General features: G+C 42.4%; 1 protein-coding gene across 1 annotated transcript; it reads right to left on the bottom strand.

Moving 5' to 3' along the window:
- Positions 1–8,924: 8,924 nt before the first annotated feature.
- Positions 8,925–22,353, bottom strand: LOC136542025 (protein transport protein SEC23 C-like). Its single transcript, XM_066534259.1, has 14 exons — positions 22,152–22,353; positions 20,614–21,188; positions 20,300–20,515; positions 20,023–20,196; positions 18,961–19,122; positions 17,585–17,727; positions 12,014–12,089; positions 11,731–11,906; positions 11,555–11,636; positions 11,249–11,326; positions 10,658–10,819; positions 10,307–10,570; positions 9,983–10,087; positions 8,925–9,285 (listed from the first exon to the last, which is right to left on the bottom strand). Exons 2-14 carry the CDS (start codon positions 21,121–21,123, stop codon positions 9,145–9,147), a joined length of 2,289 nt encoding a protein of 762 aa, XP_066390356.1. The 5' UTR covers positions 21,124–21,188; positions 22,152–22,353; the 3' UTR covers positions 8,925–9,144.
- Positions 22,354–25,654: the final 3,301 nt, after the last annotated feature.

The raw sequence follows: 25,654 nt of genomic DNA, 5'->3' as shown, positions 1-25,654 counted from the left end.
CGTGTTCTAAGGATGACAGAAGTGTTGAAAACTGAGTATGCAGCTCATCAGCTACAAGGCCCTGCAGGAATGTGGTGGAAGCACCACCGCACCACTTTTCCCCCCAATGCCCACATTACTTGGAGGGAGTTCACGGAGGCTTTTTGTGGAGTTTACATTCCACCAGGTTTGACCGAAATGAAGTTTGGAGAATTTCTAGCACTGAACCCAGGCACTAAGACGGTGACCCAGTATCTACATGCATTGAATAATCTAAGTCGCTATGCCTCTGACATGGTGAATACCGATGCCAAAAAGATCGCTAGTTTCAAGAGATGTCTGAATCCCAAGATGATGAAGCACGTGGGTACTAACACCAGAACTGGTTTCAATGATTTTGTTAGTGACTGCTTAAAGCAAGAAAAGAACAACAATGTATAAGCTACATCCAAGACTCGCAAGAGGGCTTTTGAGTCAGGTCCGTCCTAGCCAAGGGCCCCAATGGCAAATCGTTCTGCGTATCGTCCGCCTGCCCCTGGTGCAAGGTTTAGGCCACCCCAACGGAGGAATTAGAATGCCCAGCAACCTCAGAGGAACCAGAAGCCATTCAAGATGGTGGTGCCACAAGCCAAGACCGGACAAGGCAGTTCATCTGGAGCTGCTACTCAAGTAAGAGGACCGTGTTTCAACTGCAATCAACCTGGGCACTTTGCAAAGTTTTGCCCATATCCCAAGAGGCAACAGACTCAGTACCAAGCTCGTGTGCACCACACCACCATTGATGATATCTCGGAAGGAGAGCCCATGACAGCTGGTATGTTTTCTATCAATAATCATCCTGCAGTCATTTTGTTTGATTCTGGATCATCGCATTCATTCATAAGTCAAGCATTTGCAAGAAAGTATGAGCAAAAGATAGTTGAATTGGAATGTGCTTATCGGATCAGTTCAGCTAGGGCTAATCTATTAACTAATCAGATAATCCGAGGGATAACCCTGAGTATAGTAGACAGGCAGTATATGCTTAACTTGATAGTTATGCCAAGTCTAGTTCTAGATGTGATTATAGGAATGAACTAGATGAATAAGATGGGAGTAGTAATTGATGTTGGAGGAAGAAGCATTTCTCTCAAGGAACCTATTAGAGAAGGTACATTTCAAGTAACCTTACCTAGGAGAATAGATCTGACCAATACAACTTGTGCAGTCCAAACTACTCTCCTAGCCAAGATTCCGGTAGTGTGCGAGTTTCTGGACGTGTTTCTAGATGAGTTACCTGGTCTTCCACCGGACAGAGATATTGAGTTTGCCATTGAATTAATTCCTGGGACACCACCGATCTCAAGAAGGCCTTATCGGATGCCTCCAAATGAATTAGCCGAGTTGAAGAAACAACTCCAAGATTTGTTGACTAAGGGTTTGATTTGCCCAAGTTCATCGGAATGGGGATGTCCCGCACTGTTCGTGAAGAAGAAGAAGAAGGATAACTCCTTACGGATGTGCGTGGACTACCGGCCACTGAATGCGGTGACATTTAAAAACAAGTATCCTCTACCTCGGATTGATATCTTGTTTGATCAATTGTCAAAAGCCAAGGTGTTCTCCAAAATAGATTTGAGATCAGGGTACCATCAGATCAAGATTAGACCACAAGATATACCCAAAACCGCGTTCTCCACCAGATATAGTTTGTACGAGTATCTTGTCATGTCCTTTGGTTTGACAAATGCTCCTGCATACTTTATGTATCTGATGAATTCGGTATTTATGCCGGAGTTGGATAAGTTCATGATTGTGTTCATTGATGACATTCTAGTATACTTAGAGAACGAACAGGATCATGAAGAGCACCTCAGAATTGTCTTGACTAGACTCAGAGATCACCAGCTATATGCTAAGTTTAGTAAATATGAGTTCTGGCTAAAGATAGTTCCTTTTCTTGGTCATGTGTTATCTGAGAATGGAATCTCAGTGCATCCTAGTAAGGTACAAGAGGTTATAGACTAGAAGGCACCAAGCACCATTCATGAGGTTCAGAGTTTTCTTAGATTAGCTGGCTACTATCGTCGTTTTATACCGGACTTCTCGAAGATTGCCAAGCCAATGACAAGTTTGCTACAAAAGGATCATAAGTTTGTTTGGACAGAGGAGTGTGGGGTACCTTTCTGCACCTTACGGAATTTGCTAGCCACTGCTCCTGTTCTAGCGCAACCGGATATAGAGAAGCCGTTTGATGTGTTTTGCGATGCATCAAAGAATGGTTTAGGATGTGTTCTGATGCAAGATGGAAGGGTCATTGCTTATGCCTCACGTCAGTTGAGGAAGCATGAGGTTAACTACCCTACGCATGATTTAGAGCTTGCGGCTATTGTGCATGCTCTAAAGATTTGGAGACACTACTTGCTTGGGAATGTGTGCAATATCTTTACAGATCATAAGAGTCTCAAGTACATATTTACTCAGTCTGAGTTGAATATGCGACAAAGAAGATGGTTAGAGCTAATAAAGGACTATAATCTGAATGTGCACTATCATCCAAGAAAGGCAAATATAGTGGCAGATGCCTTAAGTAGGAAGTCACATTCGCTTGTTGTGCAACCATTATTTGAAGAAGGGTTCAATTTGTTGCATCCTGCTGTGTTGCATAATATCCAGGTTAGTTGTACCTTAGAAAGCAAGATCATTGAGGGTCAGAAAATAGATAAGGGAATATTCCATATCAAGGAGAAAATGAAGAAAGAATTGACCAAGCACTTTAGAGTGGATGAACAAGGAGTGGTATGGTTTAATGACCGTCTGGTTGTACCTAAAGATCAAGAGCTCAAGAGCAAATTGATGGATGAAGCTCATCACTCTAAGCTATCTATCCATCCTAGAAGTAACAAAATGTACCAAGAATTGAGACCTCGTTATTGGTGGACGAAGATGAAGAAGGAGATTGCAGCGTATGTTGCTCGTTGCTACATGTGTTGTAGAGTGAAAGCTCTTCACATGAGACCCGCAGGAATGTTGCAACCTTTGTCAGTACCAGATTGGAAATGGGATGATATAAGTATGGATTTTATCACCAGTCTCCCCACTACACCAAAGGGGAATGATTCGATTTGGGTAATTATAGATCGCCTTACCAAATCAGCTCACTTTTTGCCAGTCAAGAACACTTTTCGACCACCTCAGTATGCTGAGAAGTACATTGCAGAGATTGTCCAATTACATGGTATACCAAAGACTATCATGTCTGACCGTGGGTCACAGTTTATCGCTCATTTTTGGGAGCATCTTCATAAAGGTTTGGGTACTAGCTTGATTCGGAGTACAGCTTACCACCCATAGACAGATGGGCAGACGGAGCGAGTTAATGCTGTTCTTGAAGATATGCTTAGAGCTTGTGTGTTATCGTCTAAGGGTTCATGGGAATCATGGTTACCTTTGGCAGAGTTCGCTTACAACAACAGTTACCAAGAGAGTATCAAGATGGCTCCATTTGAAGCATTGTATGGTAGAAAATGTAGGACACCATTGAATTGGGTTGAGCCTAGAGAAAGAAGGTTTTACAGAATTGATTTTGTTGATGAGGCTGAGAAAAAGGTCTATATTATCTAACAAAACATGAAAGCGGCACAGTCACGCCAGAAGAATTATGCCGATAAGAGAAGGAGACCGCTTGAGTTTGAGGTAGGTGACTACGTTTATCTGAAGGTTACTCCAATGAAGAAAGTACAACGGTTTGGAGTAAAGAGAAAACTTGCTCCTAGATTTGTAGGACCGTACAAGATCATAGAGAAGAAGGGTCACATGGCTTATAAGTTACAGTTACCAAAAGCGATGGGTTCGATCTTCCTAGTCTTTCATGTATCACAGTTGAAGAAGTGCTTGCGTGTTTCGAAAGAGAGAATAGAACCTTAGAGCATTCAGCTCAAATCAGACTTGGAATACCGTGAGCAATCGGTTTAAGTTTTGGACACTAAGGACCGAGTCACTCAAAATAAAGTGGTGAGAACATATAAGATACAGTGGAGTCATCACGATGATGGTGATGCGATGTGGGAAACAGGAGAATATCTGCAAAACGCTTATAAGGATTTTTATAACCAATGGTTCGTAACTCAAAATCTCGGGACAAGATTCTTATAAGTGAGGAGGGTTGTAACACCTCGGTGTTAAGCATGCATTAACATTCCATCTCATGAGCATAATCATCATTTCATTATGCATAAGCAGCATCTATGCATTCCATTCTAAAGAAAGGAAGTGTCATTTCATGTGGTGCTAAAATTAAATTGAAATTCATTATGTTTAAACTACTTGAAATGCCATGCTCATGTTTGGGTGATATGATTTCTAGGTTTGATCACTAAGATAGCTTATAAATATTTAGGATACAATTTGGAGCAAAGTTTATATTTAAATTTTTGCCAAATTTTGCTTTTAAAAATAATTCTTCAAAATTAGGGTTTTGAATTATTATTGATTTTAATTTTGTAATTCAAAATCTATTTGGAATTTGACTTTGGTCATAAAAGCAAACTTGTAGAGAATAAATTTTTGAGCAAATTTTATTTTTGGGCCAAAGTTTGAAACTACTTTGAAAATGTTCAAAATTCGTTTGAATGAAATAGGAATAGAAAATAATTTGAAAAATCACATTTTTACCTTATTGGGCCACCACCTCCCTTTCGGCCCAGCCGCACAGGCTGGCCCGGTCTGCCTCAGCGTCGCGCCTCGCCCATTCGCTGCGCCCATGCCTAACCACGTCAGAGCGCGCACGCCACGTGGCGGCCATGCGCCGGCGAGTTCGCCGCGTGGCACCACCGGCATGCCCGTCCCGACCAGCCGTGCTGCCTTCAAGGCTCAGCCGACCGCACCCTGGCGCTGCACTCCGAACCCCCTGCCTCTCTCGCTCGGACAGCAGCAGCAGCAGCGCTCGCCTCCGCCACCGCCCGCATCAGCTTCCTCGCCGACGTTGGCCGTTCCGGTCGCTCTAGTTCGCCAGGGCTAGCTCCGTCTTGCCCTGAGCACCGCCTCCACCTCGCGCAACCGGTGCTCGCGTTAGTTCGCAATGGTAAGTCTTCTCCGGCTAGGAATTCCTCGCCAAAGTGAGCTCCTCCTGGCTAGAGCTTGGCTCCACGTGGATAGCCCCGCTCCGCTTCCTCTCCCGTCTTCCTTTCTCGCGCACGAGCACCGCACTGTGTCGCCGAGTATCCCGAGCACCTCCTCTCACCGTGCCATGGCCGAGGACGCCTCACCGGCGACGACCCGCGCCGCCGCTCCACCATGCACGGCAGCGGCCGGCTTCCCGTGCTCTTTGGCCCATGCCATGAGCACCGCTGGGTTCGCACGAGGGTGGGGAGCACGCCGGTCACCTTCATCGGGCCTGAGACCTCGCCATCGGCGAGATCTCGGCGGTCCGCCACCTCCCCTGTCCCGTGAGGCTGGCAGCTGGGGACGGCTGACCCACGGGGGCCACTGTCAGCCGCAGGGCTGCAAGCCTGGGCGGAGATCCGGGTGGATCTAGTAGTTTTGAACTTGGATTTTCAGAAAGAATTTAAGAAATGATTTTTAGATTTCTATTTAAATGCTTTGGAAATTTATAACTTACTCAAAATGGCTCCAAATTTGTTGAAATAAGTTTTGCTAGGTTTCTTGTGACTAGATCTATCTATTAAAAATATTGCATGTCAAATTTGTGATACTTTTCTGTGTAGCTTTATTTAAATTGAATAAATGCTGATTTCTTAGAAAATGTCTAATAAATAGGATATACATCAGAAAAATATGATTCCAAGTTACTTGATCTATTCATGAGATGTACTTTGTAGGAAAAATATATGTCATGCATGTTCTATAGAGAAATATTGATGTGTAGTTCAAGTGCCATTAATTGATGATTTTTGTTATTTTATATAGAGAGAAAAATTTGTATAAAATATGTGTATGATAATTTTTGTGCAGTGATTATTTACTGTGTAGAACATAGAAAAATACCAAATCTGTTGTTTGACACTTTTCATAGTACAAAGTATTTTCATGCTCATATTTATGCCATAGCTTGTCATTTTTGTGTAGGCTATTTTACTTATCCAAATGCCATGAAAATTTTATGGTAGTCTACTTAGAGTAGTACTATGCTACTATAATTTTCTTAGATTTTTATGAGGAACAAAAATATATATTTCTGTTGTAGCCCTAGTTTAAAATGAAATAAAATAATCTTCTTTAATGCATGATTAGTTAATAATGTTTGCTTTGGTGTATCTTTGAAGCATCTTAGATTGCTGTGGTGACTTGGCATGTTAGTACAGTGGTTGTAGTAGTAGTATGGTAGTACATATTCTTGGATGATATTGGCTACCTTGTAGAAGGGCTTTACTTCTACTATGTCCAATAAAGTTAAACATGTTCATCTACATTTCATGCATCATGATCATTACATGTCATCTCTTCGATGCACCTATGCATTAACACTCATACATCTACATCATACAGGATCGCAGGAGGAGTTGCTAGCAGTAGTTCAGGAAGAGCAGACCGGGACAGATCCACAAGAAGTCTAGGCAAAGGAGGTGCCAGAGGAAGAGGAGCCAGGAGAGGACTTGCCCGAGTGCATGGATCATCAACCTAGTTCATTCGAACGAGGCAAGCCCCGGAGCATTATAAGTCTCCTAATTTATAAAAGCAATTCTTTCTATATATATGAGTTTATATATTGTTGCATTAAGTTGTAGGAGTTGATTAAAACCGTTGATGCATTTATTACTATCCTTGCCTACCTTATTACCTTTTACCCTGTTAGGTCAGGATCGAATAACTGCTTAGCCTTGCTTAGACCGGTAGCGATCGGTGATATCCGATCACCTACATTATAGGTGGTTACTGAAAGAATTTAGCTATGGAAAGAATGATATCCTGAAATTAACCATGTGTGATAGATAATTGGAGACCGGACGGAAAAAGTTGGAGGCAACCAGACAGGGTTCTGGGGTGCTGTTAGTTTTCGTCTGTGTCGATTAAGGACCGATCGTTGCTCGTCCCTCTTGTCATGTTGAACGCATGCCTCACATTTAGCTGGCCGAATAAAGTACCTTTCGACCGCGAAGCTAGTGACACTATTCGAGCCGGGATAAACCCGGATTGGCAGACTGGTGCTGAAGGGGGTATGACGGGGACGCGAAGAGTGAGCCCAAGGTGCATCCTGGTAGTCGGGCGGTCCCCGGGTAGTGTGGTCCCGGCTGTTATCCCGCGGCTACTTGAAAAGTGTCATTGGTGATCTGTAGCTCACTTGATCGGTGAGTGTGGTTTGTGTGAGGAATAAATCACCAGCTGGTTAGGAATCGATTCGAATCGCCATCGCTCCTGGATAGTGAGCACTTGACTCGAGCTACGGCATCGTAGTAATTATTATGGAACAATGATGATTATCTGGATGGTATAGGATATGCTAAATCTAAGTTGGTAACTTGATGTTATTGGTTAATCTAAGTGATTTCTATAGTACAGGTGCTTACCTAGAAGGATAGGTCATAATAAAAATGATGAAAAGTACTTAAAATGGTTTATTCGTGACAGCTTATGCTTTTCGCAAACAAGTCAGCTAGCCCACTAAAGAAAGCCTTACATAATCCTTGATGTCGCTTTATTTTGGTTTAAGACAAGTAAGTCTAGCTAAGTACCTTCTCGTACTCAGGGCGTTGTTCCCATTGTTGTTGCAGATGGTCAAATGTACTACGGCTATTGCATTAACTGCCTGTACCCGATGATGGGTGACAACTAGGACTAAGGGTAATGGTCACTCCGTATCTCTCATCTGATACTTTTGTTGGAAATGACTACCTACTAGCACTGTATCTGAACTAAAAGTGGGTGTGTGACTTGAAAACTATTTGCTTCCGCTATTTCAGATTGAACCTGGTTTGTAATAACTTTATATTCTAAACTCTGATGTATCATACTGTCATTGCGAACTTTATGTAACATATGACGGTATTTGCTAAACTTATACGATCTTGGTTTGTATGTCGATTGGTTTGAAATCCTTCGTGGTTTCACGGACTACCGGGTTATTCGGGCTTAAGTTTGCTAAATTATCTGCTTCGGCGGAAGATTTCCTTACTTAATCTCGTATAATTGGTCGGTTCTGATACACAAAACACCGACAAGAATCACTTCACAGAATAAGGAGAAGCTACTTTTTTCAGCTCCATGCCTCTTAGTTTATCAGAGAATCACTTAAGCTCCTGCTGGATTCAGCAGATAATCAGCTCTGAAATCTCTGACAAATATGGCCTAAGCATGTGTTTGATAGGGATATGGACTCTCCTAGAAACGTTTTAGATTTAGATTCTCTCTACAAATGTTTCTTCGTTGAATCAGAATCACTTTGTGTTAGATTCTCTCTACAAATGTTTCCTAAATCAAAACCACTTTACGGAACCGCGTTTGGCTAGCTCGGCTAGCTCGTTGAATTCTTGAAATTAGAACTAAAATCAATGAAATGTCTCTCTTTTTGTGACGTTTAGCAGCTATTCTAGTGATTCTATTAACAATCTAAAACACTCCTCGCTGCCAAGCACACGCTAAATAGCCGGGCATCAGGTCATGCTCGAAAGAGAGTGAACCATGGCTACACGTGGTTAGTCCCTTAGATGATGAATAGTCAAAACGAAAAATCACTTACCCATATATCCACCTTTCAATCCATATGTGTTCGAGTGGTTCTGTGTAGAATGTAAACTAAATTCTAAATTCGACGCCAAACCACTCTGACACATGAATTGAGATAGATACATGGGTATCTAAACAAGCCCGTACTAGGGTACAAAATAGTTGGCAAAAAATTGGGCCTCAGCAAATCGGCATCTTAATCATTTGAAAGATGCCTCTTCGGTAAATACAAATAAATGTACCATCCTTTTGAAAGAAAGAAAATGCAGTTCTTCATTCTACAGTTCACTTATAATTATCATAATTTAGGATTCAAAAAAAATAATTATCATAATTTATCAAGTTGCAAAATGTGATTCTCCTAAAATAAAGAAAATTATATAATTTAAAACCAGCTACAACGAATTTGTAAGACGTTACAAAACAAAAATATTCTCCTTACTCTACAAAAGAGATCATTGGTAGTACAAAATTGCTTTATGCACTGATCTACAGATTCATATCCTATTGGACTGCTAGCCGCTGGAGATGGTCCATGAAAACCTGGAAGCTCACATCATCTGTGAATATGACGTCTCCACCAGGGGAGGGATTATCCGAGTTATATGTCACTGATGGATTTAGCTTCGCCAGTAAAAATCGAGCCTGCAGTTTCAGAAGTAATTTTTAGTTCTTCCAGAACATATTGTATAATAGTATAAGGGAAAGATATGCCAAGAGAAAGGTTTTGGAAAAGACTACATGTAAAACACGAGGTTTTACGATGAAAAGGTAGTCTCTTCCCCACTGTGAATAATGATCATTCCTCTAAATTATAGTTATAATATACTTTGTGGTAGCACACACTAAATTTGAGTACTGGTGATTAGACGTGACAAATGGCTGTATTCTGGGAGTGCTGACATAGCAGATGAAGTAAAGGACAAAGGGCTTATTTTAGCACTGGTGGACCAATGGCATGACGAATTCCTTGGATATAAAGCACTGTTTGGTTTAGATGAGGTTTGGGATTAGGAAGTTTTTGCAACTAAAATTGAAAAAAATGGATATGGATATTACATGCAGCAATTGTTGAACAGTTGATCATCTGCATGCAATTGAACATTAGACACAGGTGATGGCTCATTGTTCCCGCATCCCTTTCAATGGATGCTGAAATGATGTTGCTTTTTACAGGAAATGCCCTGAATCTATAGCAATGTGCACTATGCTATTTGCTATATGTTCAAGTGAAAGGTACGACTTAATTAATATCACTTCACTAACACATGAACAATCAAGCCCACCATATCATGTCCAAACAGAACAACAGAAATCAAGAATGGACAGGAAAAAACGATACCTGAGATCCATATTGATCACAGACTACCAAACGGGGTACAGGAAATCGCTCCTTTATTATTAAATTAGCTTCCTCATGTGGAGCTTTTAACAACTGGGCAAACACCTGAACATTGTACAAGTAAGCACCGCATGTTAACTATAGCATGTAATCAACAATGCATTCTAGATATGATCTACCTTGACACTATAATATAAAAATAATTACATTCGATGTAAAGGTGAAGCAAAATATTAAAAATGTATTTGAATAATAATGCGTAAGCGCAAAATTTGGCATTTCAGTTGACTAACATCACAAAGCTGTGAAGCATTGACAGGATACCTCGTGACCTTCTTGATCTTGGTAGCCAGCATTTCGCCACTGTGCAATGGTTACCCCATGGAATATGACAACAGTAAAATAAGAGTCCAACAAAAGGATCTTGTCAGAAGCAATTGCAGTTGCATCCAAGAGAACTGGCTCTGGCCCTGATTGAAATGAATAGGATATAAGTGAAGGTTGAATCATCACAACTGCATTGGCTACATTCTCTCTGTCCAACATCATCCTAAAATACGCAGTTTCATCAGGACTGTTATTAAAAACCTGCAACAGAAATAAATAATTAGTATCCAGAGATGTATACTTATCATCTTCGAAACACTAATTAATGAAAAAACGAGAACAGTCTACCTGAACAAATTGAGAACGCCTCAAATTAAATATAAACTGGGGAAATATTGATAGCCGCGGGGATAAACTGAAGGATGAGGGTGTCTCCGTCTGATAGTCTCCAAATTTTGAGCATATACGTATCAAAGCTCGATCAAGCCATCTTACTGGGTCAAAATCAACCTGGAATACTCCATGGCAGGAAAATGTTACATTAAGATGAGCTAAAGTACTTAATTTACAAATTATTGCTCATGCTTCGCGAATCCTTCCAGCCTCTATACTCCAAGAAATGCTCTTTATAAGAAGAAATAGCAGATAATGTATTAATGTTGCCCCAATAAACTTCAAGGGCAGACTTCATCAGGACAACCACTTTCCAGAAAATAATTAGGATTGTTGAGAACTGACATCACACTTATATGACCAGTAATTCTTGACACAGGGAGCGTGTGGGCAGAATGATCTATAATGATTCCCATTTTGTATAATAATATAGCATGCTAATTTGGTCATCTCATCAAAACAGAAAAAAGGCTCATTGCACAACAGCTAAAAATTAAACTACTAACGTATTTGCATTGATATTAAAGCAAAATATGCTGGGGGTACCTCAGTTTCCATCTTAAATGACACCAAGCGTGCCATGACTGCAGCTGCAGCTTCTTGATCAAAGCCAGCTACTAGCTCCTACAACACAAATGAACTTGCTAAGGAACAAATACCTTTTGTTTCATAAGAGAAACACGAAAATACCAGACAAAAAGTCAAAACACGCTAGAAAGGAATATGAATCAGGTGTGTGCCTGTTCTGAACATAGAGAACTTCATCATATCAGCTAAATCAACTATAGCTTATAAAAGCAAAGTGCTTGAAAATTCAAAATTAGTAAATTAACCAAATAAAAGGAAACTTGCCTCCACATTGTTATCACCAGAGACCCATCTTCTAGAGATTGTGGTCGATCTTAATCTCATCTGACCCTCATTGTGCTGATAGCTGAATGTTGCATCCTCAAGTTAGACAAATTCGTCCACAACAGAATTAGGTGCTTACATATGAATAGGCCAAAGGAAACCAAAAATCTTCTTACTAGGTTAAGAACTGAAAGTAGAACTGATTGCTCGTTGATTGACCAATTGAATCTGGGCCATCTTTTTTTGCAATATCATATACCAAGCAAAGTGATGTCTTCCTGTCAAGGCCGCACATCTTCCAAGCGCTAGTGTTTCCTTGACCAATAACAGTGTCGGAAGACAAAGGACTTTTCTGCATAGGATGACATCAATATTTGAAATGACAGAAAAATAAATCACAACATTGTCATTTGTATGCCTGATTAACGAAGTAGCTAGTATATGGTCACAGTGTCATACCTTCTCCAAGGAAGAACAGGGTCCAATGATGCCTTGAACCTTTACATCCTTTGAACAGTTAATCTCAAGAATACCACTGCAGAGGTAATTTAACCATATTAAAACCCACCATTCCACAAAGGTCTGATTGCAAATGTTAGTCGTTTTGGGATATGTGTTGATCCAACTTTCAAAGTTTTGACCACCAATATGCAGACTGAGAACATAGAATTAGTATTAAAAATATTTTCACAATATTCCTTCTAGGTAACATGATTTCATGAAAATTACTAGGTAAAGTATGATACTGGACAGCGTCAATGTCCTAAGAACCTTACATTTGCATCCAGAGGGAGTAGGATACTAGGATTTAAACTAAGAAGTCTCGGGTTTAATTATCTGTTACATGCACATGCATCATGGGCCAGCTGCCTTAGGTTGATCCATCCCCCTGACACAACCGTGACACAAATTGGTTTATCCATAGTATTGTCCACCCATGAAGAGTACTCGCAAGCTGTAACAAGGCAGTGCCCCCTCTCTCGTAGTCAACGTGGGTCCAATCGACACATATCTTCAGGAAGAGGCCAGGTTGAAGATAGGTTGAGGCAGATGGCATCTACGATGCCCCTGAAGGTTAAGATCTTTATGTGGCTAACTCTACAAGAAGCTATTCTGAAAAAAGATAATCTTCAAAAATGAAACTGGAAGGGGAATGAATCCTGTGCCCTTTGCACAGAGAAGGAAAGTGTGAATCATCTTTTCTTTGGTTATATGACGGCTAAGTATGTGTGGAGTTTGATAGCTTATGAGTTTGATAGCTTATGCTATGGGGGCTAATTGTAGACCTTGTAACTTTGACCAATATTAGAGCCTCAAGAATGGTGTGGTGGGAGTGAGAAGGCAAGGAGATAGGATTATCTTAGTCAAGCTGGTCGTTGGTGATATGGTCTTGAACGTAATTAGTTCGTATGCCCCCCAAATAGGCCTCGATGAGAGTGCTAAGAGACAGTTCTGGGAAGACTTAGATGGCCTAGTTAGAGCTATACCTAGTATTGAGAAGCTTTTTATAGGAGGAGATCTTAATGGGCATGTAGGTACTACAAGCGCAGGTTTCGAGGCAGTTCATGGAGGTTTTGGGTATGGTAGTAGGAATCAGGAGGGGGAGGAAGCTCTAGACTTCACGGTAGCTTTTGACTTGATGATAGCCAACACTTTCTTTAGAAAGAGAGAATCTCATCTAGTGACCTTCAGTAGCGGACAACACTGTAGTCAGATTGACTTTGTCCTCGCAAGAAGAAAGGACAAACGAGCATGCTTGGATTGCAAGGTGATACCAGAGGAGTGTGTTGTTTCTCAACATAAGCTTTTGGTGGCAGATTTTCGTTTTCAGATGCGTGCCCGTAGGGATAAACAAGTTAAGATTGAAAGAACAAAGTGGTGGAAACTGAAAGGGGAGACGTCAGAGGTATTTAAGGAAAGAGTTATCAAAGGGGGCTCTTGGAAGGAAGAAGACGACATAAACAATATGTGGGACAAGATGGCAACCAACATTCGGAAGGTAGCCTCAGAGGTGTGTGGAGTAACCAAAGGAAGGGGACGTGAGGCTAAAGATACTTGGTGGTGGAACGAGGAAGTCCAAAGGGCTATTAAGGAGAAGAAAGAATGCTATAGACGCTTGTACCATGACAGGAGTGTGGACAACATAGAGAAGTATAAGGTGGCAAAGAAGACTGCAAAGCGAGCTGTAAGTGTGGCAAAGGGTAGAGCGTACGAGGATCTTTACCAACATTTGAGTACGAAGGAAGGAGAGAAGGACATTTATAGGATGGCTAGGGTTCGTGAGAGAAAGACACGGGACTTCAACCAAGTTAAGTGCATTAAGGATGAAAGGGAGCATCTCTTGGTAAAGGAGGATGAGATCCGACATCGATGGCAAGAGTATTTTGACAAATTGTTCAATGGTGAGAATATGGACACAACCTTTCAGTTGGATGACTCTTTTGATGACACCAATAGGCGCTTTGTGCGGAGAATCCAAGAGTCTGAGGTCAGAGAGGCGTTGAAAAGGATGAAAGGAGGTAAGGCGATGGGACCGGATGGTATCCCAATCGAGGTGTGGAGATGCCTCGGGGACATAGCTGTAGTATGGTTAACCAAGCTGTTCAACCATATTTTTCGATCGAACAAGATGCCTGATGAGTGGAGGAGAAGTATATTGGTACCGATCTACAAGAATAAAGGGGATATTCAAAGTTGTACAAATTACCGAGGAATTAAGTTGATGAGCCATACTATGAAGCTATGGGAGAGAGTTATCGAGTATCGCTTGAGAGCAATAACGCGGGTCTCTATGAACCAATTTGGTTTCATGCCCGGAAGGTCAACCATGGAAGCCATTTTCTTAATAAGACAAGTTATGGAGCGGTATAGGGAGAAGAAGAAGGACCTACACATGGTTTTTATTGACTTGGAGAAGGCTTATGATAAAATACCAAGGAATGTTATGTGGTGGGCGTTGGACAAACATAAAGTCCCAACGAAGTACGTCGGGCTCATTAAGGACATGTACAGCAATGTTGTGACTAGAGTTCGAACAAGTGATGGAGACACGGATGACTTCCCGATTAGGATAGGACTACATCAAGGGTCAGCTTTGAGTCCTTATTTGTTTGCTTTAGTGATGGATGAGGTCACAAGGGACATACAAGGGGACATCCCTTGGTGTATGCTTTTCGCGGACGATGTAGTGCTAGTTGATGAAAGCCGGACAGGAGTGAATCAGAAACTGGAGTTATGGCGGGAGACTTTGGAGTCCAAAGGTTTTAGACTTAGTAGAACTAAAACTGAGTATATGAGATGTGACTTCGGCACTACTACTCGGGAGGAGGAAGATGTTAGTTTGGAAGGTCAAGTAGTGCCTAGGAAGGATACCTTTCGATATTTAGGATCAATGCTACAGAGGGACGGGGATATTGATGAAGATGTTAGCCATAGAATCAAAGCAGGGTGGATGAAGTGGCGGCAAGCGTCTGGTGTCCTATGTGACAAAAGGGTACCACAGAAGCTAAAAGGCAAGTTTTATAGGACGGCGATTAGACCTGCTATGTTGTATGGTGCAGAATGTTGGCCTACAAAAAGACGACATATTCAACAGCTAAGTGTCGCGGAAATGCGTACGTTGCGTTGGATTTGCGGTCATACAAGAAGGGATCGAGTTCGGAACGATGATATACGTGAGAGATTAGGGGTAGCGCCAATTGAAGAAAAGCTTGTCCAACACCGGTTGAGATGGTTTGGACATGTGCAACGGAGACCTCCAGATGCACCGGTGCGTAGTGAAATCCTAAGTCAGGATAGTAACGTGAAGAGAGGCAGAGGAAGACCGAAGTTGACTTGGGTAGAGGCAATAAAAGGAGACTTGAAAGGATGGAATATACCCAAAGACTTAGCCTTAGATAGGAGTGCTTGGAAGACAGCTATTCATGTGCCTGAACCTTGATTGCTTCTGTTGGGTTTCAACTCTAGCCTACCCCAACTTGTTTGGGACTTAAAGGCTTTGTTGTTGTTGTTGTTGTTGTTGTTGTTGTTGATTAAAATCAGTTTGCCAAAGGGCAAATCTGTCTATGTAATGGGTTTAGCAGCCATTTGTTGGTCCATTTTGCGTATCAGAAACTCTGTACGCTTTGATAACAAGAGAGTCAAATCTACTACTGAGATAGTTTGTATGATGTGTTCTTTCATCACTTATTGGGCAGGCCTGCAGAAGACTGAGCTGAAGCAGGTGATCCAAGGAGCGGAGACTATCAAGGCGATTGCTTTATACTTCCACAAGGATTTGGAAACACAGGCGCAAGATGAGCGGCAGATCGTTCCTTATGTTGGTCAAGTTGCTTTGTTCTCGTACAGCCTGCATGCTGTTCGGGCCGTTGGGCCTGTAACTGGAGGCTTCATACTTTTGTTTCTTGTCGTTGTTGACCTTGTCTGGCGGGTAGTTTGGTGGGTGTTGTTGGGTCCTCGATGGCTTGATCCCTTGGTGATCAGAATTGCGGATAAGTTGTAGTTGCGTTGCGTTTTATTTTGCTGGAACCGTTTCATACTGAACTTTGTAATTTCATTACTCACGTAATGAAATTCGGTTTCGAGTTTCGACCGTGCGGAAAAAAAAAAGATGGCATCTACGAAATCACATCTATTAGGTTGCATGGAAGACAAGTTGCTGCACTCATTATCTTGGTGCACTGGGCATCTCTAATCTCCCAAACCTGGGTTGGACTCTCCGCATGAGATGGTTGTGGTTGCAAAAAAACTGCACCCAATTGTCCTTGGTCGCCATTTCCAATTCAGGTTCATTCTTGTGTCCAGGCCATCTTGTCCATGGCTGTGGCAACTGAAGTGTGTAATGGAGCCAACACCTTATTCTGGGTTGATAAATGGATTCATGGGCAGTGCATTGGTGATCTGGCACCTCACTTGATTGCCTTGGTTCTCAAAAGGAAGATCAACAAACGTACAGTTCAAGAGGCCCTCTCTGGTCACACTTGGATCACAGATATCCAAGGAGGTTTGACAGTTGAGTCCATCTCTGTTTTTATTTTATTTTATTTATGGGACATTCTTTCAGAGATTGTGCTACAGCCAGATGTTAAAGATTCACAATTCACATGTTTGGCGATTATCTACTTCGGGCCAATATTCGCAAAGTCTGCGCATGAGGGGTTTTTTTCATCTTATGAAGCTCTTTGGGCCTTGGGAGAGGATATGGAAATCTTGGGCTCGGCACATGTCGGTTTTTCATCCGGCTAGAAAATAGTAATGCACAACAGATGTTGGACTGCCAACAGGCTTGCTCGACGCGGTCTCCCTCGTCCGAACCGCTGCTCTCTTTGTAATCAATCCGAATAAACAATTAACCATCTCCTCCTTCCCTATGCCTGTCAATTCTGGTTCAGTATTTTACAAAGAGTTGGTATGCAGGCTCTTTCTCCACAGCCACGCAAGGATTTCCTTGATGAGTGGTGATCGAGGGTGGAAGCTTCAGTAAACAGTCCGGCTCGAAAAGGGATTAATTCCCTCATCATCCTTGGAGCGTGGACGATATGGAAGCATCGCAATAGATGTCTGTTTGAAGGAGCCTCTCCTAACTTGGCTGAGGCCTTGTTTCTAGATGAGGAGATTCGATTCATTTCTGGTGTTTGGCCGGAGCTAGGGGAATTTTATTTTCTCCTTGCTCTGGTGCCTGATGGTGGTCAGTAGCCAGTAGGATGGCCTCCTGTTATTTCGGTTGGGTCAGTTCATTTGTAACAAAAAGGTGTGTCCATAACCAGTCTCTACTGACAGGTGTGGGTGTGTGTTGTTAAGGGCTCTTATCCCTTTAATTCTCCTTCTTAATATAATAATACACAAGTCTCCTGCGTTTCGAGAAAAAAAATGAATCCTTCGCAAAGCAGTATCTCTCCCAAATGAGAACTGCAGCTTGCATGTATAAAGTAAAAAAAAAACTAAGGTGGCTCAGTCCAAGTCCTTACAAATGCATTTAATCTTCTCTCTAGACTAGAAACAATCAAATAAGATAGACAAAAGAACACTTACTTGAATGATAAACCAAGGTTGTCATCTGTTGACTGAAAGATGCGGAGAAGTGAGTCTTTGAAAACAGAATGGCCAAAACTTTCTGCAAGCACTGCAATTCCTCCAGTCTTCTCAATTGCAACCTTCATTTCAGCGACTCCAACCTATAAAATCAAACCACAAAGAAGAAATCTATCAGTTACGAACAAGGTAACCACACGTCTCAATTTACACAATGAAAACACAAACGATTCTTTTTCATAAATGTATTTGATAATAACACTGATTGTCTGTCCTACTATTGGAAGCAACTGTGTTCATTGTCTTAAATGTAAACATAGGAAATGTTTTGTTCCTTATGCGACCAAATTTGGAAAGTTGTTAATGTGCGTATCAAAATACTTCTGCTTTTTGGCGTTATTGATTTTGGCTAGGAAAACAGCTCATGTTCAAATTACGCATATGCATGATATAATCTGATGCACAGACATCTGTATATGTGATAAAGTCCCGGGGTTTTAGTAAAAGCAACAGTAACAACAGCCTGGCTATTCTTGTTTTAGAGGCTATTTTAGAATTTGTAGAGCAAAAAGTAGGCTCCAACAGATGTGCTATCTGGCTTTGTAAAATAGGATGCTGGCTATCCCTTCATTTTCGGTGGCCATATAAAGCCAACCACGGGCGCTAGCTATCTGAAGATGAGAAATAGCATGGCTGTTGTAACCCGTTCTTTCTTGAGGAGTTTTCTATTTTATTACAAAATGGCTAAACTATGGAATTTGGCTACTAATTTTAGCCAAGCTGTTGGAGTTGCTCTAAAAGAAATAAAAACTTAAATAATTACTCCCTCCATCCCAAAAAGCATACAAAACTTAAATAATTACTCCATCCCAAAAAGCATGTCACTTTAGGATTCAAGATTCGTCCAATGAATCATGTCATTGTAGCATATGGACAGCTAGTGGGATCACAAACATTAACTCAACCCCTCATGCATGTGTGTAATCTTCCTTTCTCATTGAATAGCTCACATGCATGCGCAGTTAATTAGGGAAGGGAAGGTTGCATCTTTTCGCATTAATTAGTGCGGCAAACAATGCGCGATCACTAAAATAGTCAGGGGCACCTACATAAATTACCTTGAGCAGTAATCTGTCTTAAAATTGTTATAATGACATGTTTTCTGGGACAGAAGAAGTACAATTACATTGCTAGTATAATAATGAATTGTAGGTCCATGAAATTAATTCATAAAAGTTAGATGTATGAACAGCAAGCAGAAACAAGGGAAAGTAGAATGTCGTCCAAGCCTCAAAGAAGACATGCAGCAAGTTGGTTTTTGTCTATAAAGAGTTATAACGTACATACTTAGAAAAAAAGGGAAATGAGTGGCAAACCTGGTCGACTGCACAAGCAAACAAATCCAGCACATGCCCTTGGTGCACAAGCTGCTTTGCTATTTGATCATAGAACTTAACAGCTTTATCATAAAGTGGTGCTGAGTCTTTATCAAGATCTTTGTGTGAGCGAATGGGCTCTGATAAGGATTTGGATACAATCTGGAAATTTTGTAAGATAGTCATTCTACTGCACAAGAAAACATGTTACAGAAGCATCTCTTAACCATATAATTATGTTATACGAAAACGATAGTTGGCACCAACACTAGGAGCTTAATCAATATTTGTAGTCAGAAATATGAGTTTGTCAAGCAAAAGAACTGGGGTGAAGTGTTACCCCGTGATATTGCCTATTGGTGTGAAGAGAATTGCGGTAAATATAAATCTAATCAAAATAGTGAGATAAACATGAATTAGTCATTTCAAGAACAGAAACAACAGCATCTTCTGACAAAACACAGGTACAACGGTAGAAGTATTTCTTCTTAATATAATGATATTACAGCTCTCCTGCATGTTCGAGAAAAAAACAATGGTAGAAGTGAAGGCTTTGATCTTCACTCAAATCACTTATGGTTATATTTCATCATAGTATAAAAGTAAATAAAGAAAACTGTATATAGTATTTATGTACATTATCACATTTACTCCAACATAGTCCCAAAGTAAATATATAGCTACTGCTCCCGGAACCATCGATATAAACAGTGTTTTAGCATTTAACAGAACAGTTCAGGGAAATGAGACAAAACCATGTAAATCTTGTATTAAATTTATAGCATCAGACTCGACAAGTTCAGAACTTCAGATCATGCAAACATATTTCATTCCACCTGTGATGCTGAAAGTATCTGTTAAGTTACAAAAATAATAACATTTCTAAAGCTTATAGAACCTATGTAAAACTTTCAGATAACAGAGAAATTTGGTTGCATATCAGCGAAGGAACCTTCCCAATTTGCCCTCTATTAGGATGTTATATACCAACACTGATGTAGTTGAAGGAACCATAAATATCTTGAAAGAAGATGGCATCCAGATGAAAGAATTTGGACTTACAGAACCGGGGCCCTCTGTAGATGGACCACCAACAAATGCCATTATCCTAGCACCTGATCCAGGAACACAAACCCCAAGGAGATTGGCTGCAACACTTAAGGCAGCTCCAGTGCACCTAGATGCACGCTGATCTGCTGGAACAGGCCAGGGGTCCTTTTGTATTTCTTCTATAACCTACATACAGTGAAATTATATGAACACAAGGCTATGCTGTATGGAATGGACAGTGATATCTCCAATTTTAATTGTAATTAATGTAACGTAATTGGTCCTTAACTGAGTTCAACACAAACTCGCATTCAGAAGCAGGTAGCAGAAACCTAGAGATGCTCTCAGATGAAAGACCATCTCTGGTACCAGCGATCACGCCTATGGTGGGCATTTTCCTCCCTGCAAAGAAGCACATTTGTTCCAATATTTGTTCCTTGGTGACCTCCTTTGTTCCCTTGAATACATATGACTTTGGCAACAAGCCAAAACCCAATTCATGAACCTAAACATGCAGATGGTATACATGTTACTAAACTAACCAATTAAATATCGAAAAGAACAATTATATGGAGCATTAGAAAGAAAACAATGGGCTTTTACCTGCACATACGTCCCGAACGTAATGAATCCAACAAGGGAATTATCTGGCAATAGCTCAACAGCTTGTGCCAGTGCGGACTTCAAATAACCAATTTCTTCTTCAATCATGCAAGTATCTACAACAAAAATGAAAACCGGTGGAACCATAGGACCAGTTTCAGTTGAGGATATGTACTCAACGGTGGTATACTGAGGAAAGAGTTCTGCAGGGAGATTATTTTCTGAGATCGACGAGTAGTGTTGAGGCAATTGGTTGCGTTGAAAGCAGAATGGACAGACCCAAATCTTAGCAACATAGTCAACAATGGAGAAAGGGTTGAGGATGGAACGACACATGCGACAGCGAAGGGGTGCATATGGGAGAACCGGGATATCAGGAATTGATTTCAAAGGTGTATAGATAGCGGAAACAGGAATCACACAGTTCACAGTCTCCTGTTTTGTGCCTGGAATAACATTCCAGGGCATCCTTATCCCATCTTGTACCTCTAGGTCAAGGAACTCAGACATCTTCGATGCAGCAGCCTTGTACAATAGTTGTAAGAAGCTTCACAAGTTGGACAAAGGAATCTGACCTGCAAATATCAAATAAGAGGATGCGAAAATTGGTCACCACGAATAAGAGAAAATAGTCAAAACAGAAACAACAGAGAAAACCCTCAGCCAATCAAAGTTCAATCAGCTCAAGTACAAGGCGGACCAGCAACTCTGCTCTGGAGGTTCAAATCCTTCTACTGCTAAATGCCATCATATAACCGTGTGACTATAACCAGTAGAATATCCTCGTCTAGTTAAAATGAGTATTACCTCGAGTTCACAAAATAAAGTGCACGGAACAAAATGTTTTATGTTATCTTTTTTTCCACAGAACCCTAGATGTCTCCGCATAAAACATATAAGTATATAACCCTAAGTTCAATTGTGCTATTGTTATTACCAAACCCCACCTTAAGACAGCCCAGCCTGACCTGACAAGATGGCGAATCTGAGATACCAGTATTCTATGTTGCCTGTGTCCTGGGTGGACCAGAAGCGTTGAGGTTATGTGCCACAAGCCAGGAGTCCCAGATGCATGGGGGTTTTTTTTCCAGCTATGACCTAGTAACAGTGGGCAGCAGATTTTCTTAAAATTCCTTAAGCACAATTGTAATGTTGCGATTTCTTGGCCATAAAACCAGGGTAGGATGTTGTATTCTTTTGATTTTTTTTTGGGTCGGGGGGGGGGGGGGGGGGGGGGGGGGGGGGGGGGGGGGTTGTGGGCGCGGGCGCTATCCCGTATCACCTATTTAAGTTGTAGATGTAGACATTGTGAAGATTCATTTAAAATGGTAGACACTGCGAAAATGTCAGCAACACGAAGATAATACACTCAGCCAGGGGCTGACGCAGGACATGGATGTACACCTTTTTTTTGCAAAAATAAAATATCGAAGCTAGTAGGCATAATAGACGTATACACTTGTAACTAGATCAGATCCAAATACAAATAGCTTAAGTTAGGTTTCGCAGAGCAGGAAGGGAAGAGATGGGGTGCATACTTAGTGGGTGATCGTCGTCGGCGAAGGGCCAGACAAAAGCCTGGCGCAGGGACCGACGAATGCCTGCGCACCTGCCGTAGGGCGGCGGCGATCGCCCAGTTGTCGCCACAGGAGAGCGCGCGCGCGCGCCGTATGAACGGGAGAAGCGATAGGAGTCAAAGGGCGCAGGGATGGGGATCGGGAAGGGGAGAAGCAAAGGACGCAGGAACGGGAGAAGTGTTTGGGAGAGCTCCATGGTTGATCCAATTATGGCCCAACAGCCATCCAATTATGGCCCAACAGCAGCCAACCAATTGTCTCACTGATGCTCTGGGCCCGCACGTCAGTGAGTTCATCCTCTTCCTAATGCAGACCGGGCGGGTGCGAGCGAGTGCAGGGCGAGCGCAGCCGCGGCCACAGCCGGCATGAGCGGGCCAGTGCAGCCGGCGGCGTGTGCCAGCGCGACCGCGGCGAGGGCCCGCACGAGCGGGTTAGCGCAGCCGACGGCAGGTGCCTGCGCGGCCATGGCAGCCCTAGGGCTCTGCTCAGTCGCGTGGGGACGGAAAAAAAACGTTTTTCTCTAGAATGGATATTGGTGGGTAATTATCACCGACCTTCGTAAGATTAACTAAATTTCTACAGAAGCACCACTCGGACTTGGAGATTTCTCATGGATCCGAATTCCACATAGAAGTGATTGGATAAAAAAAATAGATCTAAAGCTCTTTTTTTTGTTAAATCTGGAGTACCTAGAGTTCTACGAATAGGACCTAAAGTCACGTTTTGACTTCCTTTCATATCCAACCTCTAACTTTGATCAATGGCTTCTAGAGTTTTAGATAAATGAGTGTCCCATAAGGATATTTGGTTGTTTACTCACGCATCAATCTAGGCCTTAGTTTGACTGCCTGAGTAGCAACCAAACAAGAAGGACACTCTCGTGGTGTCCTTTTTTCCTTCGCATTCACCATGTTGGCTCTGCCGACACATCCCAAAGGAAGAGTAGGGCCAATGGATATTTGGCATATGTGGGTTCCACCGTTGGGATATGCATATCGAGGACATAGCCTCGTGTGCTATCACACTACATCATTGTCACTCCTCATCTTTGCTTCCATCTCTTCTCTTTGTTGAGCTTTTGCATCACATGGTTCATGCCATGTTTCCCAATGCCCTCATGTAGCAAGTCCATCTTACTCATGGACAATTCACTATATTTTTCATCTCATATAAAATTATTAGTCCACAATTGTTGTCATTAATTACCAAAACTCAAAGGGACTTTCACACATGGTTTGTTATGTAACACCCGTGGTATTATGCCCTAAATAAACTACTAAACCCTGTCATGAGCATCATATTTATGTGATAATGCATGTGATAGAATGCGTAGATAAATTTTTTGTAACCTAAAATGACCAATAAAAATGTTAAATAAAAAATTGATTTAATAGCTCATGTTATGTTAAGTAGGGTTAAAAAGCAATTTTTATTCAGTAAAAATATTATAGAACATGTGTGCGACACCTAAAAAAGTTTGAAGTACAAACTTGATAGATAGCAATGAAATCCTTGCTGTTGAAAAATAACTTCGCTAGCTAATGCTTCTAATGGCCTAGAAATGGAACTTGAAATTGAATTCAGCTTAAGACTTAGAAAATTCTTTAAGTTTATTGACAGTAGGACAATGTCATGTTTGGGGATTTATTTTGCGAAATTGAGTTAAGAGGTGATGTCGTCTCGGATTGGTAGCCTAATAGACCCTCTTTAGCATGGTGAAGGCGGTTTAGTGTCAACCTCAACAGTTTAGTTGCTATCGACGCTTTAAAATTCATGCATGACATGGTCTTGAGCTGGTTGGCCACGTGGGCGCGGTCACCATGCTCGGGCGCGTGGCGTCGCCACGCTGGCTGCCCCGTGCGCACGCGCACTGCCGCGTGTGGGTGGCCAAGGCTGCTTCCGGCCTGGGCGTGGCTTGGCTATGGCCTAGAGCTGCAAGCAACTGCGTTGCTGCTCCCCTCGCCACCGCGTCGCTGTCAACGCCGCTGCTGCCTTGCCAAGCTGTCGAGGCGCTGCCACTACGGCCTTGGCCGCTGCCGTGTGGTGCTGCTGTCGCCGTGCTGCGCTGCTACTGCTCGCCTTGTCACTTCGCGCACGTGGGTTGTCCCAGCAGCCTTGCGCTGTCACCTCGCCTTAATGGCGTTGCGGCCGCGCATGGCGCACCCTACCTGCCTCTGCACGCACGCACATGGTCTGACCGCGTTGTCATGTAGCGAGTTCGTAGACGTTGCCTCGGGTCCGATCGACCGCTTGCCGCCAAGGTGAGGATGACCAAAGCTCAAACCCATCCCCTCTCCCTACCGCCTCTGTCGTCAGAGCCGCGCCCTCGCAATCAGCCAGGGAGAGTTCACCTCAATCTGATTCAACGCGTCCATAGCTTCATCATTAAGTCCTCTAGCTGTCCGACCCCATCTAGCCTTGAAGCGGGCATGACCAAACTTCAATTTTGGAGCTTTTTCCTGCCACCGTGCCGATAAGGCCGAGTCCACCCATCACCGAGGGCAGCTCCCATCTAACCACCTTGAGCTAAATTGGCTACACTGCTAGACTCGCCTCAAACCCCTCCTCGCCATGCACACCTGAGCCATGCCCCTACAGTTGTCCCGACACTGCTGTCGCGGTCGTGTCCGCCGTGGCTCGTTGTTGAGCTCACCACGCATACATGGCCAGCCTTGCTCGGGGCGTCTCTGGCCAAACCATCGCCTCGGATAGGTCCTTGGTGAGTCGCTGATGCTCACCCGCTACCTCTACTGCTTCCTTAGCGCCGTGGCTCACCGAAACATTGTCGTCGCCATCGCAGGTTGCCCGTCGACATGGAGAAGTCACCCTACTTCGTCTCTGATCTTCTAACCACTGACCAGCATTACGCGTCGGTCCGTAGGTGAGCATCGACCCCCTAGCTAGGTCTGCGCAGGTCCTAGTTGGCCAGCATAGTGGCTCCGTGCCGGCCACCGCCGTGCCGGCGAGCACAAGGGCTTCGGGGACCTCCCCGATACGAAGATGAGTCTTTTTGGGGGCCTTCACGCATAATTGTTGATTAAAGGAATAGGTTGCATAGTGGTCGCGTTAATAGCAGAAAGCATGAGGGCTTTTCTTCTAAAATGCCAGCACGCACGTGGGCTCCCCACCGTGGGCCGCTTCCGTGCATGGGTCGCGCCCACGTGGATCACGCTGGAGATTTAGTTTTCTTTTTCACAAGGAATTAGCAATGGTTTTCTAATTTATTTTTTGAGCTAATCTTTGGTAAATCATATAAAATCATGTAAGTGTCCAAAAATTATAAAACAAATTTTGTTAGGTTCCTAAAATTATGCTCTATCGGTTGGTGTATTTAGTTCATGTTTATACGTGTTGATATTAGGAGCTATTAAATCATTTGAGGATGCTTAATAATATTAAGTTAATTATTGTAGGAATTTTGTGGTAAATTATTGATAGCTTTAGTCCAAGAGTTTTTATAGTAG

Source organism: Miscanthus floridulus, chromosome 3, assembly GCF_019320115.1.
Source record: "Miscanthus floridulus cultivar M001 chromosome 3, ASM1932011v1, whole genome shotgun sequence".
Taxonomy (NCBI): domain Eukaryota; kingdom Viridiplantae; phylum Streptophyta; class Magnoliopsida; order Poales; family Poaceae; genus Miscanthus; species Miscanthus floridulus.
Note: the sequence above shows the minus strand (reverse complement) of the source record. Positions and strands in the feature narration are given on the sequence as shown.